The sequence below is a fragment of the Carassius gibelio genome, chromosome A14, assembly GCF_023724105.1.
Source record: "Carassius gibelio isolate Cgi1373 ecotype wild population from Czech Republic chromosome A14, carGib1.2-hapl.c, whole genome shotgun sequence".
NCBI lineage: Eukaryota > Metazoa > Chordata > Actinopteri > Cypriniformes > Cyprinidae > Carassius > Carassius gibelio.
Window position 1 is genome coordinate 20321571 of NC_068384.1, and position 18851 is coordinate 20340421.

The 18851-nt window shown below is 36.9% G+C and overlaps 1 protein-coding gene across 6 annotated transcripts in view; it reads right to left on the reverse strand.

Moving 5' to 3' along the window:
* LOC128027803 (CRACD-like protein) overlaps window positions 1–18851 on the reverse strand; it is a 48189-nt gene that overhangs the window by 22511 nt on the left and 6827 nt on the right. The window contains exons 1-3 of one of the 6 annotated variants that reach the window (XM_052615707.1): window positions 16658–16983; window positions 11287–11343; window positions 3823–3902 (exon numbers count right to left, since the gene is read on the reverse strand). In XM_052615707.1, the coding sequence (XP_052471667.1) occupies window positions 3823–3902; window positions 11287–11336 (130 nt within the window). In that variant the 5' untranslated portion in view covers window positions 11337–11343; window positions 16658–16983. Of the gene's footprint in view, window positions 1–3818; window positions 3903–8208; window positions 8272–11286; window positions 11344–16657; window positions 16984–18851 lie in introns of those variants that run through there. The other 5 variants (XM_052615705.1, XM_052615706.1, XM_052615703.1 and 2 more) reach the window with 5 other exon arrangements.

Below are 18851 nucleotides of genomic sequence, written 5' to 3' on the forward strand. Positions count from 1 at the left end.
TGAGCAACATTAAATAGTCTGTTTAACAGTCACCTAAATGGTACTTCAGAAGCACTTCTGTGCCACCTATGTAGTGCCATTTTGGTATTAATTTTTATGTCTGCCACATTTTTCCTTTTCACAGTGCATTCTTGAATCACCTCCAAGGATACACGCAAAAACTAAAACAAAAAAAAAAAGGTTTTTACTACCATTTAGAACAGTCATTATGTTTGTAGGTGATCCCTTAAAATTTTATCTATGTAGGTAGCTCAACAGAGTTTTAAAACAGAGCTAGTCTCACTCAACTCAATAAAGACTTTCTAGATAATAAAAACAGTGAATTTACTGCTCTCCATACAGTCATTTTGTCGATTTTGACTTCAGCCTCTATGTATTGGTTTTCCCTTGCTGCCTGACATCCTGTCTCTCACACTCTTGTCTTGAGGAGAGTCACATGATGAAGCTCTACTGGCAAAGCCTACAGTCTCCAGATGGGTCCTGTCTAAAGGCAGTAAACAACAAACAGAGAAAGAGATCTCACTGTCTCGTATAAACCACTCAATGCTCGGTTATTTGATTACACAGTGAGGGATGCTAAATATTGCCTTCTAAGAACAGAGCCTCAGTATGCAGCCACATTAAACACTAAGTGCCCTAGGGAAAGGGGTTGCATTGTTTATGCTGAGGAATGTACAATATAATTATGCTGGTAAATCACAACGAAAGTTACAATAAATCAACTTTATCATTGTCAATTTTTGAATACAATTCAAACTAGTTTCAAATTGAAAATTAACTTTTAATATATCTTATAATCATGTCTTTTTCCCAGGGTCTGCATTGAATCTATTCTAATTCAGTATATCAGAATTAATCTTTTAAGTGAACAGTCCCATTAACTACCATGAATCATATTTTCCATTCAAGCCTCTTCCTTTTAGCAAAGAGATGTAGGTGTTACCTTAAACGACTGACTGAAGCATTAGTAAACAGCCTTATAATGCAGGCTTTAAAGGAGAAAGATTATAGGTTAGATTAAATTATTTAAGATGCATGAACCTAACGCACTTACACAGGAGTCTATGGGAATTTATCAATGTGAAAAAATTCTGACGATGACCACAATTAAAGGCATAATCATGAAACCTACAGGACGAGTTACTGAATGAAACAGTGAATGAATCTGATTCAGATGACTTGAATCACTTGCTTGATGTTCCATCAATGAACTTGGAACTTTGGATGAACAATTAAAAACAATCAAACTTCAATATAAAATCTGCAAACTCTGATGTAGCCTACAGGAAGGTTTAGTGAACAAATCAGCTTGAGAACGGTGCAGCTGGCGAATTCTTCGAAGGCGCGTACCTTGACTTGCAGCAACCACATGTGACAAGCTGGACACTGCTTTGTCCACGTTGAAAGCCGATTTGGCGATCCACAGTGCAAAGTTGATGTATTTTCTCATTGACCAGCACGGAATAGCTCCACACATGACGAAGCGGATATCGTCCTCTTTTGGAAAGCCAAACAAAGTAGTTTCGCTTTCAAAGTGAAACAAACACAGGGTCTACACGACATTGTGGTTGTGGCAACAACAATACTACAACGAGAATAAAAGGTACACCTTCTTTCTTTGCGTGAACATCTGGGCGGCGTTATGCAAATCTCCCAACATACTGACGTAGATTTGTGGGGGCGTGTTAGAACGAGCCATTTCGGGGGGGCTTGGATGAGTGTTAACTTTTATCTCTATGGATTTTCAGACTTTAGTCTTTGCAACTTCATCGATCTTCTTTATTCACCAAGAGCTCCAAAAAGAAAAAGGAAAATTTGAAATTGCATCATGATTCCCTTTAAACAAATTCCTGAATGAATGTGAATGAGCATTTTTGGTGAACTGATTCAGAATATCTGAGTCAGAAGTAACAATCTAGCCCAGGGATCCTCAAATCTGGACCTCGAGATCCACTTTCCTGCAGAGTTTAGCTCTAACCCTAATCAAGCATACCTGAGCATGCTAATCAATGCCAATCAATGACTCTGTGTTCATTAGAAAATCACAAGCAGGTGACTTTGATCAGGGTTGGAGCTAAACTCTGCAGAGCATTGGACCTCCAGGGCAAGATTTGAGCAAGGGGGATCTAAAAAGAACATTATTTTGTGCATTTGGTATGATGAAATGTGTTTATGTTGTTTAAGGTGAAAAAAAAAAAACATTTTCCACATACAGTACATTATTGTTTCTACTCTAAGCCCCGCCTTTCTGAAATGCCTTGATTTTTACAAAGCTCATCATTCTGAAAAGCAAGGTGTGCTCTGATTGGTCAGCTAACCTGTGCATTATGATTGGCCAAATGTTAGCAGTTCTGACAGTGTTAGCAAAATCTAACAGTGTAGCACAAATCGTCAGAATACTTGGTTTGAACTGTTCTGGAAAGGTGTTGTGAACATAACTTAACCACTGATTTCTAGTCGTGTCCTCTTTTGAAATGCCAAACTAAGTAGTTTCGCTTTCAAAACGAAACACACAGCGTCATCGAAACATGGTGGCTGCAGTGAAAGCAACAATAAAGTTATGCCTTTTTCTTTGTGTGAATATTTGTACTGCGTTATGTAAATCTTCCCACATCGTGACATAGACATGTGGGGGCGTGTTGAAACAAGGCATTTTAGGAGGGTGTGGACAAGTCTTAACTTTCATAAAAAATATTTCTTCGGGTTCACAAACAGATTGCACAAACACTCAAGAGAAAGGAAAACTTGAAAAAGCATCATATGACCCCTTTAAGAAACATGCTAAGTTAACAGTTGTTTAACTAAAAAACAATGTTAGAGTCATTTACGCTCGTTCCTGTAGGTGTCGTCTATCTGGCAACCTGCATTAAAAAACCCTCTCCAATATTTTTAACCACTCGGTTTTAATCCGACATACAGCAACTGTAATTTAATCTAATTGGACTTTTTTTTTTTTTTACATAAAAAATAACATACTTAAAATGTGCAATAAGGCTACAGGAACGGTTACAGAAGTAATCATTGAATTTATCAGTTTTTTTCTTTAAAGACTTTAAAAAGTAGAAAAGTACATTCAGAAGTCATCAAAAGTAGAAATTAGGGCCGGGACTTTAACGCGTTAATTGAGAATAATTAATTACACAAAAAATAACGCGTTAACTAAGATTAATTAATTACAGAAAAAAAATTCATTAATTTCGATTAATTAATTACAAAGCCTCTAATTAATTAGATTAATTTTTTTAATCGAGTCCCCGCCCTAGTAGAAATCCTTATAGCTGACACTCTTAAAAAATGGCAACATTCACTCCAACTATATCCTTTCACTCTTTTTTAAGGTAACAGTCATGAATTTTACAATGTGACCCTGGTCATGGATCAACCATCAACATCCTGTGGTAAATCTGTGCAAGATTAACACCTCCCAAATACACTCTCTTGAACTTAATGGATTTAGATAGACCCACAATCCAATAGAGGAGATTATCGGGCTCTGCGAGCACCCTATTTTGTGAGGAAATGGCTAATCCACATTACTACTCAGGCCCGTCGTCTGCGCGGCAGAATCTGACTTTAGCAGTCTGGGCTTTCTCTTCCCACATTCAACTGGAGAGAAAGGTCAAATGTCTGATGGAAAAGCATGTTCGTATGGGAGAGACTACTTGACTTCCTGTCAGTGAGATCTAGCATCTTGTATCTCTTCACTGAGTATCCAAATAGATCATGTCTGATCTCTGTGTGGGGAAAATGTATGACAGAAAATGATGGATGTTCTTGTTGTTCACCTGGAAGCTAAAACACAAAATGGGACTTAAAGATTACCTGAACACTCTTCTGCAGCTTCTGATGGTTCAGTAGAGATTGTGATGTCTGGAGATCCCGAGGCCATGATGTCACAATCACTGTTGAGACAAAATAAATAAATAAATAAATAAATCCTGAACAGTTACATAGAAAAACAAGAAACAATTCACAAAACCTCATATTTTACAAACTATTTAAAACAAATGTATTTGTAGTTGTGAGCAAGAATGGAAAACTAAATCTCATAACCTACACACAACTTTATATTTTTTTTATTTTCATGACACCAATATAGGCTTCTTTCTTTTGTGTGAAGGTGCAGTCTCAGTTAACAAAGTTTACCACTGCTGGCAAACAGACCAAACTAATATATATATATATTAGGGGTGTAACGATACGCGTATTCGTATTGAACCATTTGGATATGAGGCTTTTGGTTCGGTACGCGGTACACATTATGTACCGAACGGTTCGTTGAACTAATTAATTATATTTGAAAAAAAAAAAAGTGAAATATAATGATATGTGTTCAACAAGGTAGCCCAATAACCCAAACGACGTAACAGGCAACGCCCCTGACACTCCCGAATGAAAAAAAACCCAACTTATAGTTATATGTTTATGTTAGGCTACTCAGTCAGGCGCTCGCTCACTCAGTACGCACTGAAGGCTCGTTGCAAAATAGCCAATGCGTTTAACAGCCCAGAAATAGAAGATCCTCCAATAACCAACAGGTCAGGTGTTTGGGTGCACTTTGGATTCCCTTTAAGCTATAATGGTGATGGCAAGAGAGTGGTGGATAAAAAAAAATAACGGTATGTCGCATCTGCTACATGACAATAGGGTACACCAGCGGGAATAGATAAAAAAAAAAAAAAAAAAACACCAGCGGGAATACTTGAAACATGTCAACTCATTTACGGCGACATCACCTTAGTGTGTCAGTATCTGGGAAAAGACGAAAAAAAGGAGAAATATACGCGCAATAAACTATCCCTGCAGCATTTAGACATACATTTCCAACTGACTCAAACAGGGCAAAAGACATCACCGCGCCGATTGGTAGGCTTCATTTACGTTATAGCCGCGGATATGAGAATTTACCTTTCATTCTATCATCACCATTATGGCTTACAGGGAATCCAAAGTGCACCCAAACTCCAGACCTGTTGGTTATTGGAGGATCTTCTATTTCTGGTCTGTTAAATGCATTAGACATTTTGTAATGAGCCTTCAGCGCGTGCTGAGTGAGCGAGCGCCTTAGGGGCCGTTCACATATCGCGCCTAAAAACGCGTCTTTCTCCTCCTTTCCAAAGCGCTCGGGCAGTTGCGCCTCTGAGGCGTCTGCCTTTGCTGAGCAACAATGACGTGCTCTCTCCATGAAGACGCGGAAATTTCAGCAAAGGATAAATGGATTTGCAGCTCTAAAAATCGCTTGCAGTAGGCTAGCTCTGCTACTAAATTTATTTCAAAATTGTAATCCATATACAACTATGATCAGCTGTTCCTTCATCTTGGCTGAGCTTTCAACGTTGTTACTGGAAAGGATGAAGCTGATTGGTTAGTTCTTGTCACATGACCCGCGGTGCACTTGCGGCATTCTGAAAAGTTTAGATGTTTTTACATTTTGCTGTATCTAAAACGTACCGAACCGAACCGTGACATCAGTGTATCGTATCGAACCAAACCGTGAATTTTGTGAACCGTTACACCCCTAATATATATATATATATATATATATATATATATATATATATATATATATATATATATTTCTCACTTTATTTGGCATCCTGCATTTGTTATCGTTCTGTAATGTATAAAACATATTGACAGCACTTTTGGTGCTTTAGGATTAATTATAGGATTATAAACCATATACTTTTGATTTATTCAAATTTAATATGCAACTCTACTATTTCTGTTGTGATAAAAAAACTTAAAAATGTAATGTTATTTTAATGTTGTATACCTTTCTTTTTAGTCTTTTTTTTTAAGCATTTAAATAAGAATTTCAAATAATTAAAATAATGAATCTTAACGAGATACTCCACCCCAAAATGAACATTTTGTCATTAATTACTTACCCCCATGTCGTTCCAAAACTTTAAAACCTTCGTTTGTCTTTGGAACACAATTTAAGATATTTTGGATGAAAACCGGGAGGCTTGTGACTGTCACATAGACAGCCAAGTAAATTACACTGTCAAGGTCCAGAAAAGGTTTAAAGCCATCATCAGAATGGTCCATCTGCCATCAGTGGTTCAACCATAACATTATAAAGCAACGAGAGTACTTTTAGTATGCAATGAATACAAAAATAACAACTTTATTCAACAATTCGTCTCTCCGCATCACCATAATGCCATTTTGGAGATTATAAACTGAACGCATGCAGCGTACGCTCTTCTGTGTCAGCTGTGCTGCATGGATGCAGTGTCGTTCACATCAAAGTGTAAATACACAGAAAACGCATCTTTGTGTCATGGCTGACGCAGAATAGCGTACACCGCTCGCGTTCAGCGGATGTTTTCCAAAATGGCGCCAAGCTGATGCTGAAAGACACAGAGGAGACAAATTGTTGAATAAAGTTGTTTTTTTTTCTTTGTGTACAAAAAAGTATTAGCGTTGCTTCTTAACGTTACAGTTGAACGACTGATGGCAGATGGACTATTCATACTTTTCTGGACTTTGACAGTGTTACTTACGTGGAAGTTTATGGAACAGTCACAAGCCTCCCAGTTTCATCCAAAGTATCATATATTGTGTTCTGAAGAGGAACGAAGCTTTTACGGGTTTGAAACGACATGGAGGTAAGTGATTAAAATGACAACATTTTAATTTTGGGGTGGAGTATCCCTTTAACCATAAACAGAAAATAAACTAAATAATATAAATAAATAATAACAAAATAATAACTGTTTAGGTCTGCCTTATACAGTATGTTTTTCTATATTGTCCTTCATGAGAGACGTGTCCACACCCCTGTCAGAGGGTTTGTAACACCCAAGGACAAACAGGAGGCGTTGGTGATAAGCCAATGCAGACTCATTTAGATTACAACACTGGAGCCGAGTCACTCCAGTGGATCCACCCTATCTGAAGTAGAAGACCTGCTGATAATAGCAAGCAGCCCAAAACAGATTCAGACTGGCTGAGTCCTCAGTATTTGTCCTGATGAGTGACTACAGCCTAATCCTGGATCAGACTCTCCTCTGGAGCAAATCCAGCTCTCGAGGAGGACACTCTCAAACAGTATCTATGACAGACAACTGCAGCGCCAGGCAGAGGAATGGCCAAACAGGATGTGGAGGCAGTTTGCGGTCTAGTTTGACAAGGATTATTCCAGTTTAAAGTAATCCTCATGATTGCTTGACTGGTTCACTTCTCTGTTGATGGCAAGCAACTATTACAATGACCAAAGTCAAGTCATTTTCAAAGCCTACCGTTTTAATCATAGAATGGATTTGTTTTACATATTGCATGCCGCATAATTTCAGTTTCATTAAAATAACCATGCATTGTCATTATTTAGCTGTGGCACGCGTTATTGCACATGGGTTGTATAAGTATTTACTGTTACTCATCCATCTAATAATCCATACACTCATGTACGCAACACAACCCATTTTGTCATCACTCCCACCCTCACTCTTCAAAGAGAATAATGTACTAAAATTCATCCAGAAGAGCAAAATTAGTAAAACTCTTACACTTACTTACACTTTCAACATGTCTGCTAAACATTGCTAAACAAACACACAGCAGCTGAGCCAAATATCATTCATATTCATAACCAACAACAGCAATGCAAAAAGAGGCTATTTCACAAATCAAGCACAATCAACATTTTCTTGGTCTCTGGTTATTTCTTCACAAAATTGTTAGGCAGCACAACTTTTTCAACACTGATAATAATAAGAAATGTTTCTTGTAAAGCAAATCAGCGTATTAGAATGGTTTCTGGAGGATCATGTGACACTAAAGACTGGAGTAATGATGCTGAAAATTCACAGGAATAATATTTTACAGTATTACTGTATTTTTGATCAAACAAATTAAACCATAGTGAACTCAATGACATCAAACGTTTGTATGGTAATGTATCTAGCAACTATAACATTAAAGACTTATGACTGATGAGCTCAATCAACTTGTGCCAGTTAGCAACGCTTCCCAGAAACCATCCACAACACCCTAGAAACCACACAGCAACACCGTAACAATCCGCATAGCAACACCTGGTTCTGCACAGCTAACACTCTTCCCATTTCTTTCCTTGCAGTTTACGCAAGAAGCCCATTTTAGCAGACTGGGACTGTTCTTGTTTGAGCTTAACTGCATGCTGAACATCACATGAGACCAGATAACAACAGTCAACTAATGAGAAACAATCCTCCTTACCATTTCACGCAAGGACTATCAGCCATCCACTGCTTAACAGAGACTAGATTTGCAGTTTCTTGCACACTGCTGCTAAACGTTTTGGGCAGATTTGTTCCAGTGGTTGGAGGGGATGGTGTGACATCAGAGCACATGGATGACCCACAACTCGATGTCATCAGATAGCGCTCATTCATTTCCTCTGTTCCTCTCAGGGGAAGTGGATATAAAGTCTGTTTCACAGACTGATTCACAGATGAGTGATTCACAGATAGCTTATGTTGGCATATGAAAGAACGAGACTAGAAAAACCCCAGACACAAAGAACCTTGACCACACACCATAAAGCATGAGGAATGATAAATACAAACACTCATACATAGGGTCATTTTGTTCAGATACAGTCTTGTTCAAAATAATAGCAGTACAATGTGACTAACCAGAATAATCAAGGTTTTTAGTATATTTTTTATTGCTACGTGGCAAACAAGTTACCAGTAGGTTCAGTAGATTGTCAGAAAACAAACAAGACCCAGCATTCATGATATGCACGCTCTTAAGGCTGTGCAATTGGGCAATTAGTTGAATTAGTTGAAAGGGGTGTGTTCAAAAAAATAGCAGTGTCTACCTTTGACTGTACAAACTCAAAACTATTTTGTACAAACATTTTTTTTTTCTGGGATTTAGCAATCCTGTGAATCACTAAACTAATATTTAGTTGTATGACCACAGTTTTTTAAAACTGCTTGACATCTGTGTGGCATGGAGTCAACCAACTTGTGGCACCTCTCAGCTGTTATTCCACTCCATGATTCTTTAACAACATTCCACAATTCATTCACATTTCTTGGTTTTGCTTCAGAAACAGCATTTTTGATATCACCCCACAAGTTCTCAATTGGATTAAGGTCTGGAGATTGGGCTGGCCACTCCATAACATTAATTTTGTTGGTTTGGAACCAAGACTTTGCCCGTTTACTAGTGTGTTTTGGGTCATTGTCTTGTTGAAACAACCATTTCAAGGGCATGTCCTCTTCAGCATAGGGCAACATGACCTCTTCAAGTATTTTAACATATGCAAACTGATCCATGATCCCTGGTATGCGATAAATAGGCCCAACACCATAGTAGGAGAAACATGCCCATATCATGATGCTTGCACCTCCATGCTTCACTGTCTTCACTGTGTACTGTGGCTTGAATTCAGAGTTTGGGGGTCGTCTCACAAACTGCCTGTGGCCCTTGGACCCAAAAAGAACAATTTTACTCTCATCAGTCCACAAAATGTTCCTCCATTTCTCTTTAGGCCAGTTGATGTGTTCTTTGGCAAATTGTAACCTCTTCTGCACATGCCTTTTTTTTAACAGAGGGACTTTGCGGGGGATTCTTGAAAATAGATTAGCTTCACACAGACGTCTTCTAACTGTCACAGTACTTACAGGTAACTCCAGACTGTCTTTGATCATCCTGGAGGTGATCATTGGCTGAGCCTTTGCCATTCTGGTTATTCTTCTATCCATTTTGATGGTTGTCTTCCGTTTTCTTCCACGTCTCTCTGGTTTTGCTCTCCATTTTAAGGCATTGGAGATCATTTTAGCTGAACAGCCTATCATTTTTTGCACCTCTTTATAGGTTTTCCCCTCTCTAATCAACTTTTTAATCAAAGTACGCTGTTCTTCTGAACAATGTCTTGAACGACCCATTTTCCTCAGCTTTCAAATGCATGTTCAACAAGTGTTGGCTTCATCCTTAAATAGGGGCCACCTGATTCACACCGGTTTCTTCACAAAATTGATGACCTCAGTGATTGAATGCCACACTGCTATTTTTTTGAACACACCCCTTTCAACTAATTCAACTAATTGCCCAATTGCACAGCCTTAAGAGCGTGCATATCATGAATGCTGGGTCTCATTTGTTTTCTGAGAATCTACTGAACCTACTGGTAACTTGTTTGCCACGTAGCAATAAAAAAATATACAAAAAACCTTGATTATTCTGGTTAGTCACATTGTACTGCTATTATTTTGAACAAGACTGTATTGCCAAAGGGTGCGATTATGAATGTTATGCGAGTCATGTGACACCATGTGCAACACCTCTCTGTCTCCTTTGATTCATTTGGGTGTTTAAATTAATATTTCTGGCCGTTTCCCCCCTTATTTTTCCACAAAGGATTGTAATTTTGTAACTTTTTTCAAAATCCAGAAACTTGTTGACCCCTTTCAGGTCAGCATTGTGTGGCCTTGTGTCAAACACTAGATGAAGGACCACCTGGGATAGTTCACACAGCTGGTCTTGTGTCTACAGCTCTCCTTCAAAGACAGTTTAAGGTCACAAAAAACAACAACTGCAAAGAACTGTGTAGTACTGTGCAGTACCATGATATAATCATACTTTGGACGTGAATTATAACTATACTGTACTGGTCTGCAAAGAATAGTACAATCCAAGGCGGTTACTTCTGGTTTGTGAAAGTCTCTAAAGCAAGCATCCTGCATTATCAAGAGTTTTTGACACATTATTGTCATTTTTTTTCTTTAGTCTAATTTAATTGTTCTTTTATGTTCTCATGTCATATATGTATATATGTATGTATGTATGTATGTACCAAGAGCTCCTAAAAAAACAACAAATTCCTTGGAAAATAAAGCTTATTCTGACATTTAATGGTATCGAACAGCTGTGGCAGACTTTTAGCATGCATCGCTCCTTACATGAAAATATGATTTTACTTCTGAAAACTTGTAGTATAGTTTTACCATTTACACTGACTATTTCTATAATACTTTCATGAATCCATTTTGGGAGCTCAGCAGTGTGGATCACCAGAAAAGCAAGCGCAGCTTGGATGCAAAGCATCTTCTTTTGCCTTTCAGGGATGAAAGAAAGTCATAGATGGTTTGGAATGACATGAGGATGAGTAAATGACAGAATTTACATTTTATGTGAGCTATTGCTTAACAGAATATCAAGCAAACCGAAATAACCCCTTTCCCAAGAGCTCTTCTGACTAAAAAGTGTTTCTTATCATTACCCTGTGCTTGACTATGATAGCAGAGAGGTCGTTCAGAGCTCTACAGGGACTAATGGACTGACCTTGGACTGCCTCCAACGGCAGAGTTCTGCGATGACGTCCGACGTTTCATGTCTTAACTTTTGGACGTGGGGAGGAAGGGAGGAATAAGAGAGAGAGAAAGAAAGGGTAAGAGAGTTAGTGGAGAGAAGAGTTCAAGCAGCAGATATTAACAAGCATGCTAGCCGTATTAGCTTCAAAAACTGTGTTTTTAGAAAACAAGACAAAAAAGGGAGGGATCAAACTGGAGACTGTAATCCATTTATGCAAAATGTGGTTTCGTTAAATAAAAAAGACTTTAAATGTAAGTGTAATGAAGAATAATCCCACATTTTCGGTTTTTAGGGAATTTAGTAAATATTTTGTAAAATTACAACATTTTGGGATACATTGATATTAGTTCTGGCCTATAATGATAGTCCATTTCCACACTATTTTGAATAAACATTACAAAAATAACACTAAAAAGTACACAAATTTTAGGCATCATAGCATGTTAATCTATAATATGCAAAATGTTCAATTAGAGACGTGCTAAAAATTACATTAAATAAAATTATTCATGTTAAGTTTTAGTTTTGGAAGTGAATTAAAGGGAATTTTTTTGGATTCTTAAAGATTAATTTAGGCAAGATTAACCAACGTAATATAAATCTAAACACACAGAAAATGCACAATTAAATATCAAGCTGATGAAAAAAAAAAAAAATATATATATATATATATAATCCAAATGACCATTTACTATAACCGATATAGCCCATATTTTGTCTGCATATCATTTGCTATTACATTGTTCTATTAAACTATATAATTAGTGATTGACCGATATTGTTTTTTTATAACCATTACCAATTATTTGCATGATTTTGTGCCCGATAACCGAAATGCAGAACCGATATTTATTTACTGTTATGTGAAGTAAGAACTAAATGTGAAGAACATTCTTCACTTTGTTTTTTTCTCTTTTCAGTCATCTTTTTTTTTAAGTGTTGAAAATTTGTCTTGTGTTAAATTTAATCTTTATATTAGAACAATAAAAATCTTTTTATTTATAAAAAGCATCAACAGAAACAACACTAATATTAAAAATAATCAAAATAAATGTAGATTGTCATATCAACTTTATCAAGTTTATAAGCGGTTTAATAGAGTCAAGAATAATTCTCTGAATAATATTCTCTTCAATATTAGAATATAACAAACAAAACATTGTATTTTATTGCATTTCTCAACTGGAATGTTATATCAAAATTATTAATAATGTTTTTGCCCCTCTAGATAATGAAATGCGTGCTGATAGCATGGTTTATCTATGCAGTTACACAGAACCATACTCCTACTGCGATCCCTCACAACGATAATAATTAATTTCCAAAGAGTTGTTTTTATTTTGATGTTTGTTAGAAAAATAATAGTTACATATTAAATGTGAATACAAATTTGGGTGTTTAAGTGAATATTATTAAAAGTTACATGCAGTGGCCGTGCTGGAGCATTTCATCAGCATCAACCTGCTGAGTGAATAGCAATATGAAAGTGACTTCACGAGACTAATGAGCAAATTTACTGCAGCGATAGAATAAAATTCAGTGTTTTTATTTCCAATATGTGCTCATTCATGGCTGTATTATTTAACTCATGCAAAGTTATGTCTTTATTGGGACAGGACTTGATGGATTATTTAACATGACTCCGTGAGTCAAGCAAACTACACATCAGGCATTTATGTAATGCATCTAAATTGTGCATAACTGGCTGTTATGTTAAATAAAGTATACTAACTACAGCAAATCAAAAACTCAAAACACCCAGCAGATTGCAGTATTTAACGGTGAAACCGATATGGAAATATGCTTAAATATCGGGGAAAATATCGGTAAATCTATATATCGGTCGATCTCTATAATTAAAAACATTATATATATATATATATATATATATATATATACTACCGTCACTATATATATCTGTCAGCTACCTATGGTCACCCTGAGTAATAAAGTATAAATATTACATGAGTCAACATATAAGCATCTATTGGTGCAGCTGTGCTAGGTAGGCATAAGCTATGCTAAGATATGCTAAGAAGTTACAATTAAAATGGTTATTAGTTATTAGAGTGCCAACCCTCATCATGCAACATCTTGACAATCAGAGTCATCTTATGCAATGCTGCATTAGACTTGAGCTTTTCCACAGGCCTTGATGGGGAACCACACATCAACAAGGTCTTTAATGTAGTGATGGACTCCCTCAAGTTACACCATCTGCCGAGTACCTCAGAAAATGTCAAAATGATGTTCTCTTCTCAGGCTTAAAGAACAGCTGTGCTTTCTACAGACATAAGTTCAAGCGGACAACATATCTAGTGAGAATGTAAATCAGGCAGAGAGTCTGTGTAGTAGGGCTGTCAAAATTGCTCAAAAATGACGTTAGAATATTCCCTCTAAAAAAACCATGAATATTCGAACTATTCGAACATCTAGTTGTGTATGCCGTCAATGACGTGCATTATGTCAATAACAGGACAAAATAATACAAAGAGGCATAACTACTTGTATGGGTAGTCTATTTAAGTTTAAACATATTTGACAATGTATTACAACAACAAGGAAATCAACTAATGGCCAAGACTGCAGACCTCATGCGCTCTCACCCTCACATTCTCTTCGCATAACGGTTTAAATGAACAAACAAATTATGAGTGCTGATCAAGAGTTTTGTGCAAGCAATTTAAGGTTGCGACTGTTGTCCCAAGGCTTCATTCAGTGATTGAAACAAATAATATTAATATTAATTGAAGTTTTACAGCATATAGAACTGACATTGAATGCTCAGAGCGAGCAGTGCTGTGTTAAACGTGGAACTTCTCCTTGACGTGAAACGATAAATAAACCTCGGTTCCATTGCTTGACAGAACTCCCCGAAGCCTGCCCCATCCGCGATACTGATTGGTCTCATGTCCTTACAAATGAACAAAATTAATGTATCCGTTATGGCCTCTTGTCGTGTTGCAGACAAAGAGCTTGGGGGGGCGATGCAAAGTAATGTTAAGTGTCAAGACTCACTGTTTAGCTGGAGTTCCACAAATTATGCCATGCTCATTTGGGTGCACATTTTTGAGATGTGACCTTATGTTGCTAGTAGTTGAATGGTATGCTAACTGTATCTTGTATCTTTTGACAGCATTTATTTTGTCAAAACTATTGTAAAAACAATTATATTGTGAGGTTAAACTAACCGTGTTTGGATGCATTATTGGAAGTTTTTACTCTGCACATTCTTCAGGCAGAGGAACCTGGAGTAAACTACGCTATAATGAGTTTATTAAACCAGCTGCAGTCACCATTCGGTTGACAGCATTAGCTAAAGTGGTGACCATCCCCATCTCATTCCCTAAATTATAAGACAACGAACATCCTAAAACCTTTCCTGGACATAATATGGCTCCCTTAACACTGAGGTCTAATTCTATTTCTTGTCCGTTTTTGTTATATGAGAAAGTACCAAAATGAAAGCAATCTTCTGTGACTCACCGTGCAAATAATACCATGCAATTTAGCATTTCATGGCCACCACACTTTCATAATAGAACTGATAAGCCAGTTATTTTGGTTAGATTCTAACATCTAGCTAAATTAGTGGTTTTAAATTATATATAGCTCCTCATGAACAGGAAATTAACCTTTGGGACTCACATTATGCATCCAAAATACGAAGTTGTGCACATTTTTATAATGTACAACAGTAAAGTTTCTTCGACACACGATCTGGGAGCTTTTGTGAATAAAACTGCACAGCTGTATATTTAAAGTACCCAACGATTACAGACACTGAACATTTATCAAACCCTGAATTTTCTTTAAAAAATATTATTTTTCTTTCCATTCGGGGAGATATTTATGACAATATTACCTCATGCGGTGTATGGAAGCCCTTTGCTGTTAGTATTGATTTAAAAAGTAGTTAGCAGGGGGAAGCATAAATCCAGACATACTATAAAGCCATCTGTACTTCTGTGGTTCTTCTGAACTTTAACCACAAAGTACAAAACTCTTTTAGCCGTGGCTGAAGCAGTAGAGAAAGAGCAGAGCATTCTGGCTATCTGATACAGCGATGATTCATTATTAGAGAATCCACGAGTAAACCACAGCAGAAACATTTTTACAGATTAAAGGGGAGTGGGGTAAGATATGCCACCTTTCCTTAACAAGAAAGGGAAAGCTAAAATGCATAATTTTATTTCAGAATTAGAAAAGAGTTTCAAATAAAGTTGACGCACTGACACATCTTACCCCACTCTCCACTCTATGGAAATGGCTCACACTTTAATAACACAGTCTCTCTCTGACTTGAGACTCCTTTGAGAATTCATGTTTTAAAAGATAGCAGAGTCCTGCTAAAAACAACAACCTTGTCAACTGCAAAAGATGATGAGAAAAAAAGGAAGAGTTTGAGCTCAACATCAACAAGCTCAGAGGTCAAAACGAAAGGGCTCAGAACATTAACATTTGGACTCTTATTTCATGGGATGCCTCAAGTTTCATGCCAAATTGATACATTGTGTAGATACAAACAAAGCAGCACTCTCACAGGAGCGCAAGGACCATAAATGGTGTGAAAATTGGAGGTAGGTCAGAATATAAGGATGAAGCTGGTTCCCATCCAAAGCTTTTGTTTTTAGTTTCTTTGCATTTACATTTATACCTGAATAAGGGACACTTTGTTTCAATAAGTAGTCCAAACTCTCTTATTGTACATTCATCTTGACTCTGGGGGGCTGGACTAGGAGAATAAACAAGGCAAATTCTGTGAAAAGAAATGATAAACAAAACGGTCTCTTTTCTAAACTTGCAAAGAATCTGGACGAAACCCAATGGTAAACAACATGTTCTCTCAGCGGTCTTAGAATACCGCTCAGTGGTGATAAATACGGTCTTGTTGGTCATGTCATGAGACCATTAGATAGAAGAGCTTTTAAAGAGACTCTGATTGAGCTCAGCACATTCACAGAGAGACACAACTGAAACCTTACAGAACAAAAGACTTCAACTGAAGTATGTCTCAGAAAAAAAGGTACAAAAGTTGTCATTGGAACAGTAACCTTTTACCCCTTAATGTGCATTTTAGTACCTTAAAGGTTCATAATTGTACTTAAAGTGTACGGTGCATTTTAGTACCTTTTAAAAAAGTACTGCCACGGTGACAGCTTTTCAATCTGAGAGTGCATATCAAAACAACCATTTTCACCAGTGCTCCGTTTATAAAAAAAAAACACAATCACATGCCACTAAAATGCAACCTCAAGCATGTTGCCGAAGCCATTATAGAACTATAACAGAAATCATTTTAAATTAAGTTTTCGCACAAATAAAAAAGGCTCCAACTTACTTTCTGCCCCCAAAGCAGCTGCAAAATCCAGCCATCGTTTCAAAGTTCATCCCCAAAAGCAGAGCTTCTTTAGTGCATCCTTTGTACTAATCTGTTCAATGTCCAAAAGTGAATTTATCAAATCATCAACATCTCCTTGTTCATATCCTCACATGGGGTGTTCGTAAAAGTAGAAAGCTCATCACAGGGAAGGTACATGTGTGCACCAGTAGCCTGTCTCTCTCAGGACTGAGCATGCTCTCGGTCTCTTCCTCAAAGAGGATTCACCCCTCCTTTCCTGCTCCAACCCCCGTCAACTAATCCAGAGATGCAGCCACTATTGTCTCACCCCAGTGGCTTACCGCCGACAGGCCGGGCGTCATTTGATAATTAGATGGGCAGCTCCCTGAGGAGATACCACCTTTGTTTGAAGGGGGCGGGGGGGACTCATTCTGTCCCATGAAAGGGGGTTGGAAAGCAAGTCAGCTGATGGCCAACACAGTTTGAATAAATCATCAGCAACTTTTTAACCCAATATTAAGTCAGTTACTAGAAACCTAACCCTTACTGCTCAGAATGACTTTACTTACACTCTTAAAAATAAATTGGCATCAATAGTTCCATGAAGAACCTTCAATATCAATGTAACCTTTCCATTTCCCAAAATGTTCTTCAAGTTCTTCGAAATTCAAAATTGTTATTCTATGTCATCTCTGTCCTCTTTTAGAACATTTATTATGAAGTGAATATGGACCAAAGAGTTGCTGGTTCATGCATGCAAATAAAAGTACTTGTTTACTGTAGGAGAAGAGAGTCTGTTGAAGAGCCTGTTTCATGGTTCTAGGTGGAAAATGAGGATATTTCACTCTAACAGAAGTGACAGGACATACGTCATATTCCCTATTTTCTTTAGAAAATGTGTTGTGCACACAACTTCAAACTCCACCGCAGTCTCTACTAAATACAAACGTTTCGCCTTCCTGCCAGTTTTGAATATTTTCCTTCCCCCCAGGCAAATAGTATAGGAGTATCAGGCAAAAGTGTAAACAAAGCTTTGCGCCGGCCGGTTCTTTTTCTTAAACACAAATAATAGCAAATGCTGGACTTTGAAAAAGTATTTTCTTCCGGTTACTGTTGGGGAGACTAAACGGCACAGACCAATACAGGCAGACACAGACGTGAAGTTCACACTCAGTGATGGCTGTCAAACTCATTTATTATTTCCTCACACATATGAAGAACAGGGCCTCTGTGGAGTTGCACTGCAGGTGAACGTCTTGCAGTCCTCTTTCTCAAAGTTAGGTGGAATGTCAGTCAGTTTTCCTTATGAAAAGCCAGGCTGGTATTTCCTGAGAGCTTTTTTTTTTGCTCTGCTGTTGAATAAACCCATATGTATTTCAGTTTCTTAACGCTGAGCATTATCAGAAGATTCGGTCATGCAGTCATTGTATGTGGTTGCTTGATAATCAGCAAAACATTCGCCTTCAAATGTCCTTCTAACTGGCTTCCTTCATATTTGAGGACTAAATAGTTTTGGAAAGCTGACACATCCTGTCATGCTACATGACTTGACACAATTGCTACAATACTTTTTTCTTTATAATTATGCATCTTTTAATGGCAATTGTACAGTAGTGGACAGACTACATTTAAAAAATTCACTTGTTTTTGTTTACAAATATACAATTATTTAAAATTACAAAAAGGAAATTAAAATTCATAAGAAAGTTAAAAAGTTACACTTTGGTTTCGTCTATACTACTAGGTACTTATACTATGTTGACTATGTTAAATAGAATTGCATTACTAAGAATTTTCATTGACTAAATGTCATCAGTTTATGTCAACTAAAATCGGACAAAAATAGTCATGGATAATTCTGACTAAAATAAGACTAAATGCTCAGACTTAGTTGACTGAAACTTGACTAGACTAAATAGAGTATGAATGTGACTAAAACGAATAAAAACTAAATTGACAGCTTCACACAAAAATTAGACTAAAACTAAAATAAGCCGCTAAAAATAGAACTAGACCTTTACAATGCTCTTATAATATATAAAAAATATTTCAAATTAATGTTGTTCTTTTCAGAAAAATGTATCACAGTTTCCACAAATATATTAAGCAGCACTGTTTTTCAATTAATAATAATAATAATAATAATTCTACATGTTTTTGAGCAGCAAATCAGCATATTCAAATAATTTCTGAA